This window comes from Mercurialis annua, linkage group LG4, assembly GCF_937616625.2.
Source record: "Mercurialis annua linkage group LG4, ddMerAnnu1.2, whole genome shotgun sequence".
NCBI lineage: Eukaryota > Viridiplantae > Streptophyta > Magnoliopsida > Malpighiales > Euphorbiaceae > Mercurialis > Mercurialis annua.
The window spans coordinates 31,937,025-31,958,672 of record NC_065573.1 but is presented as its reverse complement, the minus strand read 5'-3'; the positions used below and the strand labels follow the sequence as shown (position 1 = coordinate 31,958,672).

General features: G+C 30.2%; 2 protein-coding genes across 3 annotated transcripts; one reads left to right on the top strand and one right to left on the bottom strand.

Moving 5' to 3' along the window:
- The first annotated feature begins 948 nt into the window (after window positions 1-948).
- On the top strand, window positions 949-8,548 carry LOC126678736 (uncharacterized). 2 transcript variants are annotated; one of them, XR_008790617.1, is made up of 14 exons: window positions 949-1,138; window positions 1,226-1,308; window positions 1,679-1,736; window positions 2,470-2,529; window positions 2,628-2,757; window positions 3,878-4,107; window positions 4,215-4,307; window positions 4,397-4,468; window positions 5,333-5,365; window positions 5,681-5,821; window positions 5,905-5,957; window positions 7,077-7,133; window positions 8,009-8,104; window positions 8,227-8,245. XR_008790617.1 is itself a non-coding variant. In XM_050373634.2 (13 exons), the coding sequence occupies exons 1-13, from the start codon at window positions 1,043-1,045 to the stop codon at window positions 8,284-8,286; spliced, it is 1,209 nt and encodes a 402-aa protein (XP_050229591.1). In that variant the 5' UTR covers window positions 949-1,042; the 3' UTR covers window positions 8,287-8,548. The 2 variants fall into 2 exon arrangements, 1 of the variants encoding a protein (XP_050229591.1); XM_050373634.2 differs by lacking the exon at window positions 5,905-5,957 and having other exon boundaries at window positions 8,227-8,548.
- A 2,452-nt stretch (window positions 8,549-11,000) lies between these two features.
- Window positions 11,001-12,350, bottom strand: LOC126678737 (heavy metal-associated isoprenylated plant protein 5-like). Its single transcript, XM_050373636.2, has 3 exons — window positions 12,256-12,350; window positions 12,081-12,156; window positions 11,001-11,721 (listed from the first exon to the last, which is right to left on the bottom strand). The coding sequence occupies exons 1-3, from the start codon at window positions 12,292-12,294 to the stop codon at window positions 11,120-11,122; spliced, it is 717 nt and encodes a 238-aa protein (XP_050229593.1). The 5' UTR covers window positions 12,295-12,350; the 3' UTR covers window positions 11,001-11,119.
- Between the last annotated feature and the right edge of the window lie 9,298 nt (window positions 12,351-21,648).

Here is a 21,648-nt window from a genome sequence, read left to right as displayed (position 1 = left end):
AATTAGAGTTTAATAAGAAATGATTTTTTCTCTAAATGAAGGACTATTTTAAACTTTTTTTTAAATGAAAAGAGGTTAATTTAGTGCCTCGGGGTAGAGGTGAAACATAAACACATACGTCAGGGTATAAATGAATTTTTTCCTAGATCAGGGTATAACGAAAAAAAAAATCAAGGTGGGTGGTTTTTAAGTAACTAGTTTCGCATTACGTGCTATGCACGTGGCTCGTAACGTAACTCGTCAATGAACATATTAGTAAATTTATTATAATTATATCAATTTTTTTATTTATAATTAATATTAAATTAGTTAAGAATTTTTTTAAAAGTAAATATAATATATTCGGCTATTAAATTTTTTCCACACTGAATTTATTCTTTTTTTGGTTTATAATAAACTTAATTAAATAATTAATTTAATTTTATTAATAATATCTTTAAAAATAATAAGATAGAAATTTTAATAATATTACTAAAAGATATGTATTCCTACTAATTTGGAAACAATTTAGTTATTTTGTACATATTAAAAACTAAATTGGAGATAATTTAGCTACCTATTCTAATTAGGACTTTAATTACAATATGGAGATAATTTAGCTACCTATTCTAATTAGGATTTTAATTATAATAGTGATTAATTAAATAACCAATTAGTTAATGACTATAAAACCTTCATTTAGTAGTAAACTGAAAAGGATTATTCGGTAAATTTGCCTGTCCCCCCCCCATCCGTGCTTTTATATATAGTATAGATATAGATTAAGCCTTCTTAGAAATTAAAATATTAAGACTCAATTTTGGGCCGATTGATCCCCAGCTTCAAACCCGTTTTGGGCCGATTTTGACCAGACAGGTTCGGTTCTGTTTCGGGCCAGAACCGGCCGCGGCCAGGCCCAGGACTACCAGAACTTCTAAAATTTTAGAAATTCTCTCACAAACTATACGAAAACATGAAAAAAGGAAGCGCCGATGTTTCTTGATTCTTCTAGTCCAACAGCAAGCAGCAAACTGAAGCATAAGCCTTCGCCAAAACAACATCCATGGATCAAGAAACAGCTTTGGATTTAGTCAAACGAGGAGCTACACTTCTTCTTCTCGATGTTCCTCAGTATACTCTTATCGGCATCGACACTCAGGTAATATAACTAAAAATCATAATATTTTTCCTTTTATGTTTGTTTCTCGAGAAAATTTACAATAGACATGTGATTTATTTTTCGCAGATTTTTACAGCAGGTCCGGCTTTTAAAGGCATTAAAATGATTCCTCCTGGCCCGCATTTTCTGTACTATAGTTCTTCCAGCAGGTTTTCATTTCTTTTTTCTTTCTTTAATTGATTATTTAAGCTAGTGAAAATATTGAGATATTTGATTGCCGTTATTGCTGCTTCCTACGAAAATTTTGTTAATTTTATGTTTTTTAGTTTATTGGAATAATTTTTTATATTTATAGAACTGGTGAATTTTAATTAGTGGTGGTTTCTTCGTTTTTTTTTCAAAAAAAAAGAATGTTAATTATCTATTGTTAATGTTAATGATGCTATACTTGACTTTAGTCTGTGTTGTTAATTGCTGTGTAAGTGTTGCCTTGTTGCTAGAAGAAGCCAGGACATTTGATTTTTTATGGTATTTCATTCCAATCAAATTTGTTTCTTTACTTATCTTTTTTTCAAGCAGGGATGGCAAGGAGTTCTCACCATTCATTGGCTTCTTTGTTGATGCTGGTCCTTCCGAGGTATCCATTCATCTATTCAAGTAGTTTGGTACCGGGACAATAACTAAAAGGTCTTCTAGTAGTTTGGCATTGGAATTGATATGCAAATTTTGGGTTGTCGGTGCCAACATGTGAGTCGTCTAACAAAAACAAACTAACTTATAGGATAGAGATGGTTTGTTATTTTGGGCATTTTAGGTGAGGTCTTTACTTGCCATTAACGTTCTCTAGCTCACTTAATAGTTTCTTAAATTGCACGAGTCTGTGAAATGTTGTGTATGGGAAGAATATGAATAAAAGCTTTAGAGGGCAAATCACTAGGCAAAAGTTATGTCTGATGATGTAAAGAAGTGATTATAATCCAAACTTGTACTGGAAAGAGAAATTCTTTTGTTTGGTTAAAGGGAGCAACTGTTGAGGGGTGAATAAAATGCTATTTCTGGATGAATGTGCAATTATAGTCTTCTGTAGCTTTAAAATCATTGTACATGTGTAATATCATGTCATCAGATTAATCTCCAATTGTAATCATAATACTGTTGGCATATTCTCAGTGGAACTATAAGCAGAGTAGATTAATATCATTTGATATTAAATGCTGAATTTCTATCTTCCTGCTTCTTGTTTAATGGCTGATTAAAGTTTTCTCAAGGTGTTGAGCCTTGCGAGCATATGAAAATCTTACGAGCAATTGATTGTTCAAAGGTCTTGAGATTTAGAGGTGATTCCTTCTTTTTCTAAATGTTTGAATCAGGTGATTGTTCGTAGGTGGGTTCATCAAGAGGAAAGATTGGTGAAAATAGTAGAGGATGAGGTATGCTTTCTGTTGACTCTATTTTTCATAGTTAAGAACGGAGTATTGACTCTAATATCTTGTGTGTTTGATTTTTTTCTTTCTTTTTACCCTCCAAGGAAGAGAGATTTTCTCAAGCAGTTAAAAGCTTAGAGTTTGACAGACATCTTGGTCCTTATAATTTAAACCAGTATGGAGAATGGAAGCGCTTGTCCAGCTATGTTACAAAGCATGTTATTGATCGAATTGGTATCATAACTACCTCAGTAGTTTCAGATCCACCAATTAGTTATTTTCTGTCTGTTCTTTGTTGCTTTTCAGTGCTTGGAGGTTGACTGCTACTGTTGTGTTTCCTGCAATTGCTTCTTCTTCTTTAATTCATCTTTGATAAATTTTATTGTTTTCCCTGCCTTTGAGAATTTGGAAATAAGATATGCATAGATTGTTGGACCTTGTTATCTGCATGCATGAGTTAGATGGCAAAGATCATTATTGGAGATGGACCATGGTTTTGCTTTGAATTCTCTAAAATTTCATTTCTTAAAATTTTCATTGGCTTTCTCCATAACTCCTATAAGCATAGATTTCAAGCAATTTTATATTATGCTGAAAAAATAGTGTCCTCAATTTCCCCATATGACTGTTAAAATACATTTTAAAACATCCAAAATTTTATCAATAAATTTCTGCAAGATGACCCACTTAGTACTTTAAGATGATCATTAAATAAATTATAGATTTTGGATAATAAAAACTCAAACATTTTTGCCAAACAAAAAATAGGATGAAGAAAAGTTTGACAAGAAAATTCAATGAAGACAAGCATTTATGATCGAAACTAAAGATTTGACGTTTTAACATTTTAAAAGCTTTGGGTTTGTAATGCCCCTAAGTTTCAAAAGTTTTGCGTGTAAGTATACTTGTTTTTGTTTGCCTTTCTTGTGTATTACTATGTGCTTCTTGTTGGTACCAAGTCTATCATAGCCTTACATCTGGAATTAATATTTTTCTTATAGTATGTACATGTGCGATATGAATTACTTTGCATTCTTTTTTAAGTTTCTTTGAAGTATGTTTATATGGAACCCAAATTCATTATTGACGGGGCTAAGATTTCTATAGTTGTGCAAATCTTCCAAAAGAAAGCCTCATTTCTTCTATACAATGAAGGGGAACAAATATATGGAATGGAGGTTTAATTTATTGTTGCCCACAAAACAACATCTAAAAGTACTTGATCTGGAATCTATGTTGAATCTGTTCTACTTGCATTTTTGAAATTAAATGTTGCTATGGATGTATAACAGACATCCTCCAACAACGGATTCGCCACTAGTTTTTCAGTCTAAGTGAGTTTGTTAATTTACAGAACCTATTGGAGGAGAAATCACAATTGAAAGCGAGGCTGGGATAACTAAAGGCATTCCTAAAACAGCAACGGAAAAAGCTTTAGATGAGCAATTGAGGAACAGCAAGTGCTCAGTAGATGCATCTGTTGATAAGTCAAAGAAGAGAGGATGTTACTATACTTCAATTCCTTATGTTATCAAACACAGAGGAATGGAGAGAGCAGAACTTACTTCCTTGAATCTTGACAAGGTACATATTTGTGCATGTAAGTTCCAAATCATTTTAAATACTTGGTAATCTTACTATTTAGTTTTTATTCTCTTGTTGATCTTATATGCATTTATTGACCTGTCCAGACAGAATTGTTAGAACGTATTTTAGTAAAAGATTACGAGGGTTCTGAGGACTTGCTTCTTGGGGAGCTGCAATTTTCCTATATCGCATTCGTGGTATGCTCAAAACTAGTCTGATATGATTTCAAAAAGGCTCACACGTCAGATTCTTATCTTTATATATATATTTTTTGAAAATGGTGCAGATGGCCCAATCACTCGAAGCATTTTTTCAGTGGAAATCTCTAGTCAGTCTGTTATTGGGTTGTACTGAAGCTGTAAGTATTAACATGTGTTTGTTTTTCCATATTCTCTGCATTGTTTGTGATTTGAACTCCTTATGTTGAACTCTTTGTTTCCCTTGTTACATCTCCTTTTTCTCTTTCTCTGCGTCAGTTTTTGCTCTTCTTTTGCGACTTGCATCCTTTTGGTATTGCTCTTTTTTGTTTTTTCTCTGCAATAGGTGGCTTTGTTAACTTACCTACTTCATTTTAAGAAAAAAAAAAGGAGTTTAGTTTTTCTTTGATGTGTTTTCTGTGTGCTATCAGTAAATAAATTGCATCCTATGTTGCGAAGGAAAACATCAAATTCATTTCCCATGCAACTTATTAGAAATTGAAGGAAAGCATTCCATTTTATTTGTTATTCAGCTTTGTTCTCTTGAACCATCATTTCAGTTATTTTTTGTTCTTTCTCTCATGTAGTAGTTAATATACTATTCATAATTGTGAAATATCATATATGTGATATGGTATTCCACATTGTAGCTGACTTGATGGAAGTATAGAATCATAATTTTTTTAGCATACCATAGTCTATATTATACGGAAACGGAAACAGATACTGCAAGATAGCTTTCCTTCAAAATATAGGAAATGGAAGTGTAGGGGGGAACATGTAAAGTCTTTTTGCTAATACAAAACAGTTTTGTTTCTTCATTGTAAGTGCTTTTATTATTATTATTATGCAATTATACTAGTCGATGTCATGCTTCCAACTATCTTGGAACTAAATGAATTAAGTAAATTACACATACATCCCGTGATTTTACTCAGACAGATTTGGACTAAATTTTACATTATCTTATTTTGATTGATGTCCATGCTCTTGATAATTTTGCTTTCTTTCATTCTTCATTTCAGCCTTTCCGGACAAGGAGTCAACTATTTACAAAGGTAGTATTCTGATTTCATAATTAGTTAAATCTTTCTTTTGGTCTTTTATTCAGTATCGAGTCATTGTAGTTTTGAACTATAATCATTGATGATAAATCTTATTGGCAGTAGGGTAACTTACTAAATCTTATCCAAATTTGTGGGGTTTAGACACACTCTGCCTTTTCCGCTATTATACTCAAACTTGCCATTTCATTTCTTATCCCTGAGGCTTCTTGGCTTTGGTTCTCTTCCTCATAACCCTGATCCATCAAGTTAAGTTTTTTATGTGGATTTAGTTTCTCCTAATAATGGTCATTTTATGAACTTGTGCAGTTCATCAAGGTCATGTACTATCAGCTGAAATTTGGACTTCAGAAAGATAGAGCAGAAAATAATGGAGCTGGGGTAGGAGTGCCAACATTGTTGGATGAGTCATGGTTTTCTGCTGACAGCTTTCTACACCGTCTATGTAAGGTAGCCTTTTGCACAGACATAATGCAATCTAAGTGTTATTCTGTCTTTGAATTTCTAAAGAAATTTATTGATCTTGTGGATAGGCCAAAGTATACAACTTTGCTAGCTCAGTAGCTTCTATTCTTCAAAGCCAAAGGTTGTAATAAGCTTTTTGGATTAAGTTAATTCATTTTAATGTTATCTGCCTTTGAAGTCCTAGGGATTCTGGTGATCTAGTGAGTAGGCTAAACTATACTACTTGACTAGCTTTTTTTTCTCTTAAGACAAAAGTAAATTAAAGGTGTGATTTTCAATACCGATGGAAATTAGATGTTCAAGATTCTGTAGCTCTGATTGTGAACCCACCTTTATTATTAGGGTTAATGTCAAAAAAAATCACGAACTTTACACGTTTTCTCATTTTCATATACGAACTAGTTCTTTTTCTCAAATTCATGCATGGTGCTGAAGTGACACTCATTCATTGGTATAAAATGACCTCCACCTCAGCAAATTACACCAATGGAGCCGCGACACCTCAGTACCATTCATGAATTTGAGAAAAAATCATAGTTCGTGCATAAAAATGAGAAAATGAAACTGCGTGATTAAAATATGAAAACGTGTAAAGTTCGTGATTTTTTTTGACATTAACCCTTATTATTATTGTATGTTAGAGAAAAATTTTATTGACCTCCAATTGAAGCTTTAATATAAGCTCATATCCAAGTGCAAAACGTTTTATCAAGTATGCTTAGAGTAAAATAGTACTCTCTCCGTGCGATAAAGATAAAAAAGTAGTGTTTTTACTAGAATTAAGAAACTCATTAATTATGGTTAATATATTAAAATATTTCTACAGTACCCTTTGAAATTCTTAAGAGTGAATCATTATGGATCTACCACATTTAATGCTCAAACAATAAAATTATGAGGGTAGTTTGATAATTTTATTCTAAATTAATAATAAATGTGGTTACTTTTTCTATTTTTATGGGACAAAAAGGTGCTTACTTTTTCTATCTTTATGGGACGGAAGGGTTAAATAAAATAGTTGATTAAACTCGATTAAGCTTGTGAAGTGCATTGGGTATTCTAAGTTTGTTATTCAAACCACTCGAGCATGAGCTTCAGTCAACAAAATTCGGGTATATTGCAATGCAAGCTGAGTTTAAGTTGCTTCCCTAATAGCTTCACTGGTTGATCCGAGTTTTCTGCTGCACTTGGATTAAAGTTTGTTTAGAGTTTATTTGTTAAAAATTGGTTGAATTTGTAGGATTTCTTTTTGTTGGTGCAAGAAGCTCCGGTGGTCGATGGAGATCTTTTAACATGGGTACGTGCATAAGATCTTAATCTCCGCCACAATATGTTATTTCTTCTAAGAACACGTGCACTGTGCAGTCATAGCTCAAAGCTGTATGTATAGTGATATGCTTTGTCATTAAAAGCTTAGTGGTATTTGAGCCTTGCATTAGTATTTCCTGCAGTTACAGTGGCTTTTCATTCATTGATCACTCATTTTTTCCCCTCTTCCTCTTGCATATTGATAGGGTGTCCAATAAACTATTTAAACCGAATAACTGAAATGAACCAGAAAATTTGGTTCGGTTCAGTTCAGTTTGAAATTATAAAAAGTTGGTTTTTGTTTGGTTCTAATTTGGAGTATAAGAAATTCAGTTTACCTTTGGTGCAAACTGAACCGAATCAAAAAATAAACTGAACCAACCGGTTAGGTTCAGTTCAGTTTGAAATTCTTATTAAATCGGTTTGGTTTGGTAACAAACCCCTACATATTGATAGTACTTGGCAGCAAAACACAATTGAGCAGTCATGCTTTGCTTATGCTTGTAAATTTGTGTCCCTTATAAAATTACAATCTTTGTTGGAAAACCTGGCTTATTACACCGATGCACAATCTTTTTCATTATTTTGACAGCTCTTTTTAAAACTTTGTTAATAATAAGTTAACTTTTGTTAGTCTAAAAGATCATTTGGTTATGTGTCATATCAAGTATGATGTTATAATACTTGAGGATTAAATATTAACCCAATGTTTTCTATAACTTCACAACTTCTGCTTATAATGTCTTTCTTCACATTAATTTTGTGTGCTAGCTCAGCTTACTCGGGGCTTCTATTTCATGTATGGAAATTCTGATACAGTTTGGATTATGGGGCGTGATGCTATCTGTTATCTAAATTTTGCAGACTAGGAAACTCAAAGAACTGCTCGAGACGAGTCTGGGATGGGAATTCCAACAGAACAGTGCTACAGATGGTATATACTTTGAAAATGATGACGAGGTGTGTTAAGATGTTCAAATATTTCGGGAAATATTCTCAAAACTTAATTTTTAGAAAGTTACTGCTCGAGAATTTTTTCGAGAAGTTTCTGCTCTCTGAAATTTGATTGCTATCCTTTTCAGTATGCTCCTGTGGTTGTGATGTTGGACGACAACAGCTATAATGAAGGCCAAGCAAATTGATGAACCTTAAAAACAGACATTTCCTTCCACTGAGCTACCGTTTTAGGAAATATTAGTTTTCTGGTCGGAGGGTTTTGTACAACTTTTGTATCCGAATCATGAATGGATGTAATTAACCTGGTGGAGTAGGCTTCTGTTCATTTGTTTAGTTTCAGTCTCTCTTAGTGTTTTTTAGCTGGTAAAGTGATGTTAATTATAAAGCTAATTATATCATATAGTTTCTTTCTACCTATTATATAATGATGAGTATACTTTTAGATGAGTATGAAATGTAATCAGGTCTAGTCTAATATGTATAAATTCTAACAATAATCCAGAGTTGTTTCCCCATGGACAGAGACTGCTAGGAAAAAAAAATATGAAAAGGAGGTACTTGTATCTCTTCTGTTTTTAGCTTAGTAGCTAAACCAAGGGGCATTATGATGGGAGGTCATCCTCTAGCACTGTCACCAGTGATGTTGATTATGTCTTCTCTTTATCTAATCACTAATCACTAATTATTTTCTCTTTTTCTGTTTTTTTTCTCTGCTTCGTTATGTTTTCTTCAAGATGATTTCGAAGTCCCCTTCTCTATATCCAAATTTGTCAAGCAATGGTTTTGGCCCCTATTTTCAAGGTCAGGTTCACTCATTCAACTTTTTTTTTTTTATAGCTTTTTCTTAATGTATGTGTTTGTGTTTGTTGATGTTATGCGTGTCTGTTAAAAGTCCTAATAGCAGTTTGCTTATCCTTTAGGAAAAACCCATTTTCAGGTCCTTAAACTATACCACTTTTGATTATCTGGTCCTTAAACTAATTTTTGTCTTTTTCTGATCCCCAAACTTCACGGAAACGCATTTTAAAGTCCTTCAACGGATGTCTGTTAAGAGCGTGAGATCACACTCTGAAATTGGAGAGTAACTTGTTAAATGAATGCCACATAAGCTTTATTTAGAAGGAAAAAAAATCAAAACTAACTTTAAGGATCTTTTTATACTTTTCTCCACTTTCTTCTCTAATAAACATGTTATTATCTTCAAAAGATCAAAAGAAAATCATCCATTTCTAAAAATTCAAAAATTTACTTATAAAAATCAATAATTTATAACAATTAATTAAACATGATTACTACTACTCCAGCAGCTATTATTCATCATCATGCTCCATTGACGACACTAGCTGTGGTGGTGGTTCCTTCATCGACAACGGCGGATTATTCTTCTCCGACATTCAACCATTCGTCAACGGCAACCATCCAAATGAGAGAAAAAGTGTCCTGAACAGCAAATAGGAAATCAAAGAGGCAACCGCCGATTTCAGCGTCGCAGGTGTGAGAAGTAGTCTGTTCACCGGTGGATTCCATGGCGGCGATCTCAAATTGAAGCCAATTTTATCAATAAAGATTATCAAACTCAAAAAACAAAACTCCAATAAATTCAAACAATATCATGAACTAAATCCTGAAACCCTAATAATATTGTTTTTGAGCCACAAAATCAAAAACAAAAAACCAATTTCAGATAAACTGAGTTTTAGAAATTTAATATTTATCGTCACTGTCGATTGCTCCTCCGCCCGCTGCTCGTTGCTCTTCTACAACTCGTTGCTATTCCTTTGCTTCTCTATGATGTTGGTTTCTCCTCTGCCGTTGCTCGTTGCACCTCCGTTGCTGCTCGTTACTCCGTCGCTGCTCTTTGCTCCTCCATCGTTGCTCGTTGATGATAATGAAGATGGGTTCGTTGATTTTACCTCTGTTTGACTCATATAAATCAGGGACATAAGCTATTCAATCGCCGGTAGATGATGAAAATGAGGGAAATGAAATTTGCTTGGAAGACAACTTTATGGTGCAAGGGTAAATTGATAGAAGACGAAGATGATTTTCTTATTTTTAGAAAGGGCAAATTGCATCTGTATAGAAATTGGAAACAAAAGGGAAATAGAGTAAAAAAGGTCCTTAAAGGTTGTTTTTGAACCTTTTACCCAGAAATTCTCTTTCCTACGTGGAATATAATTTATGTCTTTTCCGTTAGTTAACAGAGTTTGAGACCACGCTCTTAACGGTTTTCTGTCGGAGGATTTTAAAATGCGTTTTCGTGAAGTTGGAGGATCAGAAAAAGACAAAAATTAGTTTAAGGACCAGATAATCAAAAGTGGTATAGTTTAAGGACTTGGAAATGGGTTTTTCCTATCCTTTATTCATTTAGTTTTCTTTGTTTTATTTTGCTTCAACCTTTGCTTTTTCTATATGTTTTGAATTTTTATTATTGCCTGCTTTGTGAATTTTCGGGTTGCATTGAAGACCCAAATTTACTGTAGAACAATGCAATAGGAATTGAAGTTGCTTTCGTAATTTCTTGTTTAGAAAGTCTGAAATACTAAAGAATTCAATTCAGTTGAATATTAAATTAGTAAACTCTCATGTTTAGAAATTTCTTAGATATAAGAATTCAATTATTTCAACTATTTGAAGAAAATGTTAAGGACTTGTATCGGCAAAATACATGGAAGATTTTAAACTGTAGAGTTTCTCTATCTTTATCTCATGCAGGATATTACATCTAAAAGTAAAAGTTATTTAGTAGGAAGAACTGTAGTATAAATTTGCGAAATCATTAGATGGGAATTTTGAGATTCAAGGAGTATGTGCTTTTCAAATTTCTTGTAAGTTTTCATCCAAATATCCTAATGACATTCAAGGAAGCAAAGGATCAGCTTCTGATTAGATTGCCATAAAACCAACAAACAGAAAATTAAATTTCCTTTAACCTTTCATGAAAGAAATCGTTAACATATCATACCATAAATATCAGTAACAACATCATTAAGTATTTCACTACAGAGTCCCTTGTCATTAGTAGTAGGAATATGTTGCAGCATAAGGATTATATCCAGAATAGAGAGGAGAAACTGAAAATGCATGATTAGTCACTTGAGGTTGACGCATGTAAATATCACTGGTCAAGTAATTACCGACATGCGCATCTTGCCTGTAAAGAAAGTTCTGTGCAGATGGGTAGTTACCGTACTGCCCTTGCTGCTGCCTGTTGGTCATTATCGTAGGTGGTAGATTGTTATACTTATAGTAACTTCCATTTTCCTGAGAATCCACATAACTTGCCAAAGACGGCATATCATAATATTCCAATTCGTCGTCATTAGCAGATATATCCTCATCTATACCTTGATTAGGAAAGTTTGCAAAGCTCCTAGTATCTCCGGTTTCACCCGCAAAGGGCGGAGAAAACATGTATTGATTCTTGGGGGCATCTAGGTCATTGGCTATAGACTGAATTTGATTGATGTTGGCTTGTTCAAGTTTGTACTTAGAACGTGGAGAACAAAGCTTTGCTTGTTTACCTGATTTGACTAGTTTCTTTAGCAAGGTAAAAGGATCCACAGAACCTAACACTATCACCTCCTGCTTTTCTGCATCTATCTCCACTGAGTAAACCCCTGAATCCAATACCAAATGTGCAAGAAAAAACCTTACAATCGAAAGGTAAAAAAAATCTTGGCAGAAAATCGCATAACCTTAGGCGACATACACCCGAGCTAGAATTTAAAACTTTTAGGGTACTAGGCATAAAAAAACATAATAATCCTATGTTACATGGAAAGTTTTTGATTCTTACATTTTGAAGTTCCGTTTCTGTTGCCGGAAACACTTCTAGAACTTGAAAACTATATATTGGAAACTATTCTTAGAGAAAGTGTCATTTCACTTTTAGTATTTCCGTTTTCGGGCTTCATATAATAAGTTAAAGAAAATAACACAATGAGAAAGGTGAGAGTGTATGTGACGATATTATCACCTTGGATTTTTTTGAGGAGCTTTTTCACCTTTTCCTTGCAACCTTCACAGTTGATGTTCACTTTGAGAGTATGTGTCTACGACAGAGAAATGAAACAAACCCAGGTTAAGGTTACAAGAAACTCAATTGCATGTAGTATTAGAAAAGAACCAAAGTAACTAGGGTCTAGAGTTACCTCAACCTTCAGGAGCTGATCAGCACCAATTCTCGCCATTTTTATAGGACAAATAATAAAAAATGCTACTTTTTTGCTTTTTCTGCTGTGCTCTTTTTCTGAATACGTTCCTTTAAATACCAACTGAAGAGAGATAAAATCATAAAAACACACACACACATGCACAAAAGATTTTTCTAATGCAAAATCCTGAGTGTAACTGAAAAGTGGGTCTGCAAAGTGTGATTTGACTAAGCTGATAGGCAAAATCTGAGTGTCATTTTCTTATAGCTTCTTGTCTTAGGCAGAGTGCATCATGTTCTCGTGACACAGTGAGTTGGTTTCAGCTTGGTCAGGTTTGAACTTTGAATCATTCAATTTTGGTTACAAATATATTAGTTTTAAAATGCACAAGTTTTTTTGGTTGATTCAAGTGTCAAATATTTAACTAAATGATAGATTAGTTCATTCATATAATACAGTTTATAATATATCAATTACTTCTATGAAACGTTTATATTTTCTTTCAGCTACATAGTCAAATTTAGACTCCAGAACCATATCTTTTATAAGACTTAGGACATCTCTCCATTTTGAAGTACACATAAACTTTACTGCAACTATAACACTGATTTTAACACAAAAAATGTTTTAATTATATTCTCGTTTATTTTTCTTTTTCTTTTTCTTTTTATATTATAATATAACACTAAAAAAAAAACAAAAATGGTGTTGCCACGGTTCATCAATGTATATGGTAATGCAATGTAGTCAACACCATTTTGGAGTATAAACTGGCTCGTTGGTGGAGGCCTGGGGCACGGTAGAATAAGATTTGTTGTCCCCTATTGGAGAGAGCCTAAGAAGAAAGAAATCTCGTAATAGTTACATAGATTTAGGGTGTAATCGAGTCGAGTCAAAATATTGTCATATTCGAATTCGATTCGACTGAAAAATTTAAAATTTAAAACTCGGCTCGAACTCAATCGAGTTTTATTTCAGGAACTTTGACTATCGAGTTTTATTTTAGGAACTTGAGCGTTGACTCGGTAGAATAATTGAGACTCAAGTTTGACTTGATTCTACTCAGTTATCTATAAATATATTTAACAATTGAATGTTATTGTAAAAATAGAGATATTATCGTACATATAATTATAAAGGGTAGAGAAATAAATTATTTAAAGCTCGATTAGGCTCACGAGCTTATCGAGTCAAGCATCAAAATGTTTGAATTTATACTCAATAGTTAACTTGAGTAGTTCGAACTCGAACTAGAGTCGATATAATCGAGCCGGCTTTAAGGATTTTTCAAATCAATCTCCAGTATCTCGCGAGTTGGCTGGACTTGGTGTGTAATCCCTACTAGTTACACGAAAACTGCTTTCTCCATAAGTGACCCACACATTGTTAGAAAGTGTCCAATCATGTATGAATTCTTAGGATGGTATCTTGTGTACTGCATTCAAATGTCATATGTACTGTGAAATATGGCACTGTAATGAGATTCTTTGCAGAAATTTTGCAGGTGAGATTGCTTTTCTTGGTGCCAAAGGCAAGATACTGATGTTGATCATGTTGACTTTATATGATTATTCTTGACTTTTTCGTTTGGAGTTTCAGATTTTATATGATTATTCTCATTTATGGTATCTTTTTGTTCGAATTCTTTTAGTTCATCATCTTTTCAGATGCAATGTCTTATTAGAAAATGAGAAGTAAAAAATTTATTGTGAAAAAATGAAATAAAAGTAAAAATTACTGATTTTTTTAAAACAATTGTGTATAGAGAAATTATATAAAAGGAATATATGATTAAGATCAAGTCCATGAAAAATTCATAAACCTACTTCTCTTCTCATAATTTGCTCTCCTTTTCATTTTCCTAACATCTAATTGATTTGGTCTTTGAATTTTTCATGGACGGAGTCTTCTCAATATAAAATGATGGTCAGTACTTAACTCTATGGTTTTTATTATAGCTTGTATTAGAATATTATAAACAGGGCTGGGTTGCTACATAATCATTTCCTTAAGGACAAATTAATTAATTTGGAATAAATGATTTAAACATGGAAACAAATCCTCCAATATTCATTGAACTGCTAACTCCAAATGATAATCTTGTGAGTAGATTATTCTGATAACTTTTGAAATTTATTATAATTTCCAGTTTTATCTCTTTTATTTGATTTTTTTTTATTTTTGTTTCATTTATAAAATGTTAGTCAATTAAATTAAAAGACTTTAGTATATGGAATTTAATTTTAGTTTAATTTTATATTTAATTTTAATATAATATTTATGTTTTTTTATGAGCTTTGATACTTTATAAATTTAATCTATGTTTTTAAATACGTATTTATGATTTAGTTTTTTTTATTTAGATTTTAAAGTATATTTTTAGTATTTTAAATTTTTCCATTTTAAAAAGCAAGTAAAAAAAATAAAAATAAAAATTATAAATTAATAAAAATAAAAAAATTGGAAACTTGGTTTTAAGTTTTTAAATCCCGTAAAAATATAATTTATATTTATATCAGAAATAAATTTAAAGATCAAATTGAAAGTTTAATTTATTTTTAACTTAAATAAATTAAGTTTGCTCTATTTTTCGCAAAGGATTAGTGATTTACTGTGTTTTTTAAGAACAAATGATCAATTCACCCTTTTTAACTTGGCATGAAATATCGAATGAGTCATTTTCGCTGCTTTTGGTATAAACAAACCCAAAGTTGCGTTTTTGTATCAAAAAAACTTTTCGCCGCATTTGCCTAGTCGCACTTTGTAGATTGTGTTTCACTCTCCACTAACAAAATGAAAAAAAAGTCTAAATCAAACTTTATGTTTCGTTCATTTTCAAAATTGATACTTGATCATCTTAAATTTTTATTATAAACCTTATAACTTTAAAAATCTTGATCATCTTAAATTCATTTAAGTTACTATTACCTTGCTCATGAGTTTGTGATGACCACTTGGTGCATAATCCCCTTGTAAAAAAAGAAAAACAATAAGAAAGTAGTAGATCTAAAAGATTGAGGTTGCAGGTGGGAAGACTGCCTAACATGGAGGCCCCTATCTAAAGACTGATCCAATTTAGCTAAAACAAACAGCTGCAGAATAGGCCTATCCATAGAGTACTCATTTTTGTTTTCAGAAGATCTCCACATTATCCAAAATATAAGAAGATTGTATTTAGTTAAGTTCATGGAACAAAATAAAAATTAATGAGAAAGTATTTTACATCCCCATTCCCCAAATAGTCTAAATTTGAAATAATAATAATAATAATAATAATTATTATTATTATTATTATATGCAAAGCTTATTCAATTATTTGTTTGCAAGGTTACTCGTTTTTATTGACTAGTAAAATAGTTTTGAAAAAAATGGTCGATATATTTGTAGCTAATAGAAAATTTTATTTCCAAACTTGAAAATAAATAAAAGTGTAAATGAACTGATGTGAGCCGAACATTGAGGTATTCATGTTCGGCTCGTTACATGAACGAAGGTATTAATGTTCGGTTTTTGAATAAATTATTCATGTTTGGTTCATTTATAATCTATTTCATGTTTAGTTGATGTTCAACTCGTGTTTGTCTGTTTATTTGTTAAATGAACAAGCTCACGAGCAAGCTCGTGAACGAACTCGTTCGTTTAGCAGATAAATAAACGAACACAAGCCAAAACTATGTTTTTTTTTGTTTATCAAAACAACGTGTTTTATTTAAACAATATAATTTTAATATGAGATAGTACTTTGTGAACTCTTTATCAAGCTCATATACGAGCTCATTTATGATTTTTTTTAAATTGAGCTCCATCTGGTTCATATTTGTCACATTTGAGAAAGTTTTGTGGTATAATATTTATCACTTTAGCATAGTAAGAGCATTAATTGCTATTTTTTTAAGTTTGCCTCCAATTTATTTATTCAAAGAATGCAACACACGAATAAAAATAGTGGACATAAATGTTAATAAGTTTCAATATGGATAGCTTAATAAAACGGTCTACAAATTAAGATATATAAATTACTTTTTAAATTTTTGTTTTAAAGTTAAATGCGACAAATATTATACACCACATGAGGTATTGTTATAAGTAAAAAAAAAGTGAACTGATTATAATATTTGATAAGGGTGTAATAGAAAATATAAAGATGAATTTATAAAAATATAAAATATCAATTGTGTCTTTTAATGTGAAAAAGAGAAAAATTGATTATTATTTTAAGAAGGCTTAATGTCCTAAAAAAAATCTCAACCTTTCGTCCCCTTCTCAATCCTACACTACTGATGTTGAAAATTTGTCAATTTTACCCTAATTTGTATTTTTCGCATTTCAATTGTACCCTAAAAAATAAAATTGCCTGTTTTTTTTATCAAACAAAAATTCAAAAAATTCTTTTATAATGATCAATTTAATATAAAAAGTTAATTTAATGCAAAATGGGTCAATTTAGAGAATTATTTTGAATTTTTAATAAAAAAAGTTCAATTTTATGCTACATGGTACAATTGAAATGAAAAAAAAAAATACAAAATAGGATAAATTGACAGATTTGCAATGTTAGGGTAGGATTGAAAAGGGGGTAAAAGGTCGGGGCTTTTTAAAATATTAGGCCAATTAAGAATAAGGGAGTAAAATATACTCCCTCCGACCCAATAGAGTTGTCCACTTTGAGAAATTTTTTTGTCCCAAAATTCTTGTCCACTTTCAAAAAGTAACTAATTTTTACACTCAAAATTCTATATTACCCCTATTTAAAATCCACTAATGAGTGTTTTGAAAGTAGATTGCAAGTGGACCCTATATTAAATAGGGGTATGACAAGAAAAGTAAGTAAAATTTTACAAAATCCATAAGCAATAATTACTTTTCTTAAACTGTGTGATAAAGACAAAGTGGACAACTCTATTGGGACGGAGGGAGTAATAAACTCTAGATGATATCCTACCTCTAATTTAATTTTACTTTTTTTTTTTATGAAGATCCAGACAATGAAATTTTATATTCATGTATCATCTGATTATATTGACTCTTAGTCAAACGCATATAAAAATTTCCACAGATTAGACAATTACATATATCCAAAACATATATAACATTCTTTTTCATTAACAATCCCAAGAAAATGTAATTTCTAATCAATTGCATATCATATCTGTGCGAATAAAATATTTCATGATTATAAGTTAAAAATTTAGGGTATAATTAATAAATTAAAAATAAAGTGACGATTATATAAAATTGGAATAAAAATTGGAAAAAGTTAAAATTCAGTAGTTTTAAAATATTTTGCCATTGATATAATGTGAGAAGAACATTTTGTAGAGCAGTAATGATTAAACTTTTAGAATAAGACTAAAAAGAAAAGTACTTTGTTATTGAGTCATTATATGGTAGTAATTATTAATTCATGGGTTACATAAATAGTTTTACCCTTGTTAGGGTGCAAGGTGAAGTTTCTGAAAATATAATTTACTGCTTTTATGCTTAGCTACGTCATTCCACTATGATTAAAGCCTAAACTTTGGGGATTTTGTTGAAATTTGACAACTTATTTATAAAATTTATGTTTATTTTCTTTTCAATTTTATCTGTTTGGAACAGGAGTGCGTAGGGCTCGTTTGGACTCGTTTCAGTCACTGAATTAAACTGAACTGAATTAGTGGATTTTTTTCTTTTTTGCCAATTTTTTTTTTATCAAACTATAACTACAATAAATTCAAATTGAATTGTAACTAAATTAAAAATTATTTGATTTAGTCGGCTATTTGGTTTAATCAAATTATCAGATTTCATATTAAAATGTATTTAAAAATATTTTAACAGGTAGTTTGGAAATAAAAAGAAACCTGTTCTGAAAATCTTATGGATCCTATACTAAAAATAGAATTATAATTTTTTATTAAGTAATAAATTTAGAAGATAGATGGATGATTAAGTTTTATAAAAACTATAATCTGTTAATTCGATTATAATATTTGAAGAAATAAAAGAGATTTGTCATTAATCTCGATTTGATATTTCCAGTTATATACGAACCATTATTTGTAGGCTTAAATGCACCAAATATCACCAACATTCGTCTGTTTTTGGTATTTAATACAACTTTTAATTTTAACTTAAAAATACACGAAATATCAAATTTTTTGCATATAAGACCAAATTTGCATTTTTTAAAACGATGTCGTTTTAAGTCAAAAACGGCGCCGTTTTATGCACAAAATGATGCTCGTGTTATTATTGCAAAAAAATAGATAGTTTATGTATTTTTATATTAAAATTAAAAGTTCGTGTTAAATACTAAAAACACGCGATAGTTTTTTGAAGTATTTAAGCTTTATTTTTATTTTATCATAACAATGGAAGGAAAGATTCAAATCTATAAATACTCCTAGGTTTGAATAATCCGCAAGTGACTGTTGGCTCTGTTGGCCACAGTTCACTATGGGGGTGTGGGTTCGATCCACCCCTCTGCCAGCCAGTGGGCTGAAAAAAACTATATTTTCTGAAAACTTAACACTGACAACTAACACCTAACGTAGTGTAATTTTATTTTTGATAAAAAAAAAAGAATAATCCGGCTCATATTTTGGTCTATTAAACCTAATAATCTATTGATTAATTTAATAGACAAATATATGACAACACTATTATACCAAGAAATGGTGACGTTTTACAAAAACTTTCTTATATCCCTCTTGCTACGTGTTAGCATCCAGAATTAGATTATACCAATAAATTATAGTTTAAATGATAGACAACTAACTGTTCAATTTGTGAGTCCAAATATTTCTATAATTTCTTTTTCAATTATCAAAATAATGCTGGAAATTAGATAATAAATTATATAGTATGAAAATTAAAATTTAATAATTAAATTAAAATAATAGGACAAAAATTAAATTTTAAAAATTTAGTGACTTGTAAATTTAAATACCCTGATGAATTTAGTTCCTGTGTAAATTTGTGACAACATAGTCATTTTCACAATACAGTCGACCCTCTGATAATTAATACACATGGTGAATCAAAAATTTATTAATTATTAGAATTATTAATTTATTGAATTTATATAAAAAAATTATAAAAAATATTTTAAAGCATCTACATTAATAGACCTCATATTAATATTAACTAAATACATTTTACAATCACTCAATTTAAAAGAAATAATTTTATATTCAATTTAAAAAATATCAATTGATATCAAATTAAAAAATAATTATTAAAAAGTTGTATTCATAAAGTAAAATAATTTTTAATATTTTTTATATTAGAGATACTTTATTTATTTTAATTTGTTTATCTAATAACTTCTTTTAAAATTTCTCATAAGAGTAAACAAATCATAATTTGATGGTATTTTAACTTCCACTTTATGAATTAAGGTTAGTATTGCCTCAAATAAATAATCAATTGTTATATATTTCTTTAAAAAAATCTCTCTAATAGTTAATATTCATGTAGAATATATTTTAGATTTTATTAATTATTAAATAATAGAATTATTAATTATCCGACGTGGAACGAAGTTGGTTCTCTCAATTTTCTATTAATTATTAGAATTATTAATTTATAGAATATTAACTATTAGAGGGTCGACTGTAATGGTATTTTTTTTTTTATGAAAACACAATAATGGTATTGTTTGTCCCAATATATTGTGATAGTAGTTTTTCTCACAAATTCATTTAAAATTTGTATGACATGTTAGTGAATTTTTTTCTTCTTCATTTTCACTTTTACATTACATCTGGTGCAAGGAATCAATCATCAATCCATCATAAATGTATGAGATTTATATTCATCGTAAATCTATGTCAACTTAATACATATTCATAATTCCGTGGTGAAATAATCCCGTCACAAGTTTAAAAATAGTGACAAAATAATTCAATTCACAAATTTTATCGCAATAAAATTAGTGTGTTACAAATTCTTAACAATTTCGTCATAAATTTGTAACACATTACATCTATCACAAATAGTCACCGTGACAATTTGAATGTTATTATAGTGTTATTTTAAATGCATTAGATAGTATTGTGATCATCTAATATATAATTTAGTTATAATAATAGAAAAATGATAAATAATTGAAATTAATAAATTATATTTTTATTAACAAAATAGATGATTCTTGTAGTTTAATTTAATTATTTAGATAGCCAAAAATCAAAAGAATAACTAAGTACGTGTACTTGTCCTTTCTCTTACCAATATTTATTAGGTTAATTACTATAGCCCATAAGGTTTGATTCGAAATATTCCTTCCCTCACGAGTTTAAAAAAACGACTATTTCATCCCCGAATTTCATATTTCAGCTAACTAAAACCCTTTATGCAGGGGGAATTAGTTAAGAATACAAATATAAGAGAGTAAACAGTTAACTTTTAAAAACTCATGGGGGAAGTAGTGTTTCGGAACAAACCTCATGGGATAATAGTAATTTACCCTATTTATTAACAAATAAATATATAGTATATCAAATGACCTATATAATATAATTTATTATTAATAAGTAAATAACTATAAAATTTATAGAACTAAGTAAATAGTTGAAAATTAAAAATAAATAAATGTTCTAATAATTCAACAATCATAAAATATGAATTTAATTGAATAAATAAATAATAAATTAAAAAGGAACAATTAATAGTTTCCTCCATCCATAGTTCAAGATTTAATGTAAATACTAGGTTTGATTACTTGTAATTATAAATACATATAGCCTAATAGATTCTTTTTCCATTATGTTTGTAAGATAAAAGTCATGGTCATATATTTAATACCGTACAGTAAAACAGAATTAGCATAATAATTAGTTGAAGCGATTATTAAGGCAGAAATGCATCTAGAGATAACTTTACTCACATTAGCAAAACTATCAATCAAATGATTTGATTCCATATAATTAATAGTCATAGATGTCATTTACATTGCGTTATTCGTCTACTTGTGGTGGGCAAGAAGCACCTTTATTATTCTTCAACTCTTCTAAAAAAAGATTTGTATTTTTTTGTGTCTCCTTGAATACTTTTTACCCACTAAATGATCTCAATACACATTTTAAACTTCTTTATTGACCATTTTAAAGCCCTCTAAAATGGAGAAGTATAGCACATATCATGCAATGATTTGATCAAAAAATACCCTTCTATTTGCATCCACCAAAAAGGGAGAATTAACAATAAGACGCCACGGATAACTAATTTTTAAGCAAAATACTATTAGGAATAGGAACTATATATGTATAAGAAACTAATTAAACCTTCTATATTCAAACTAATACTCACTCTCGGTTCCTTTACTAGCTACATATATCAAATTAGTTTGTAAAATATATCAAATTAGTTTGGGTACATTTCCAGATTTGATTTGTTAAGATGAAAAAA

Coding starts and splice junctions, on each gene's coding strand:
- LOC126678736 (XM_050373634.2), top strand. CDS start 1,043: ATGGATCAAGAAACAGCTTTGGATTTAGTCAAACGAGGAGCTACACTT. Junction 4,108..4,214: donor CTTCCTTGAATCTTGACAAG/GTACATATTTGT, acceptor TGACCTGTCCAG/ACAGAATTGTTAGAACGTAT. Junction 4,469..5,332: donor TATTGGGTTGTACTGAAGCT/GTAAGTATTAAC, acceptor TCTTCATTTCAG/CCTTTCCGGACAAGGAGTCA.
- LOC126678737 (XM_050373636.2), bottom strand. CDS start 12,294: ATGGCGAGAATTGGTGCTGATCAGCTCCTGAAGGTTGAG. Junction 12,157..12,255: donor ATCAGCTCCTGAAGGTTGAG/GTAACTCTAGAC, acceptor TCTCTGTCGTAG/ACACATACTCTCAAAGTGAA. Junction 11,722..12,080: donor GCTCCTCAAAAAAATCCAAG/GTGATAATATCG, acceptor TATTGGATTCAG/GGGTTTACTCAGTGGAGATA.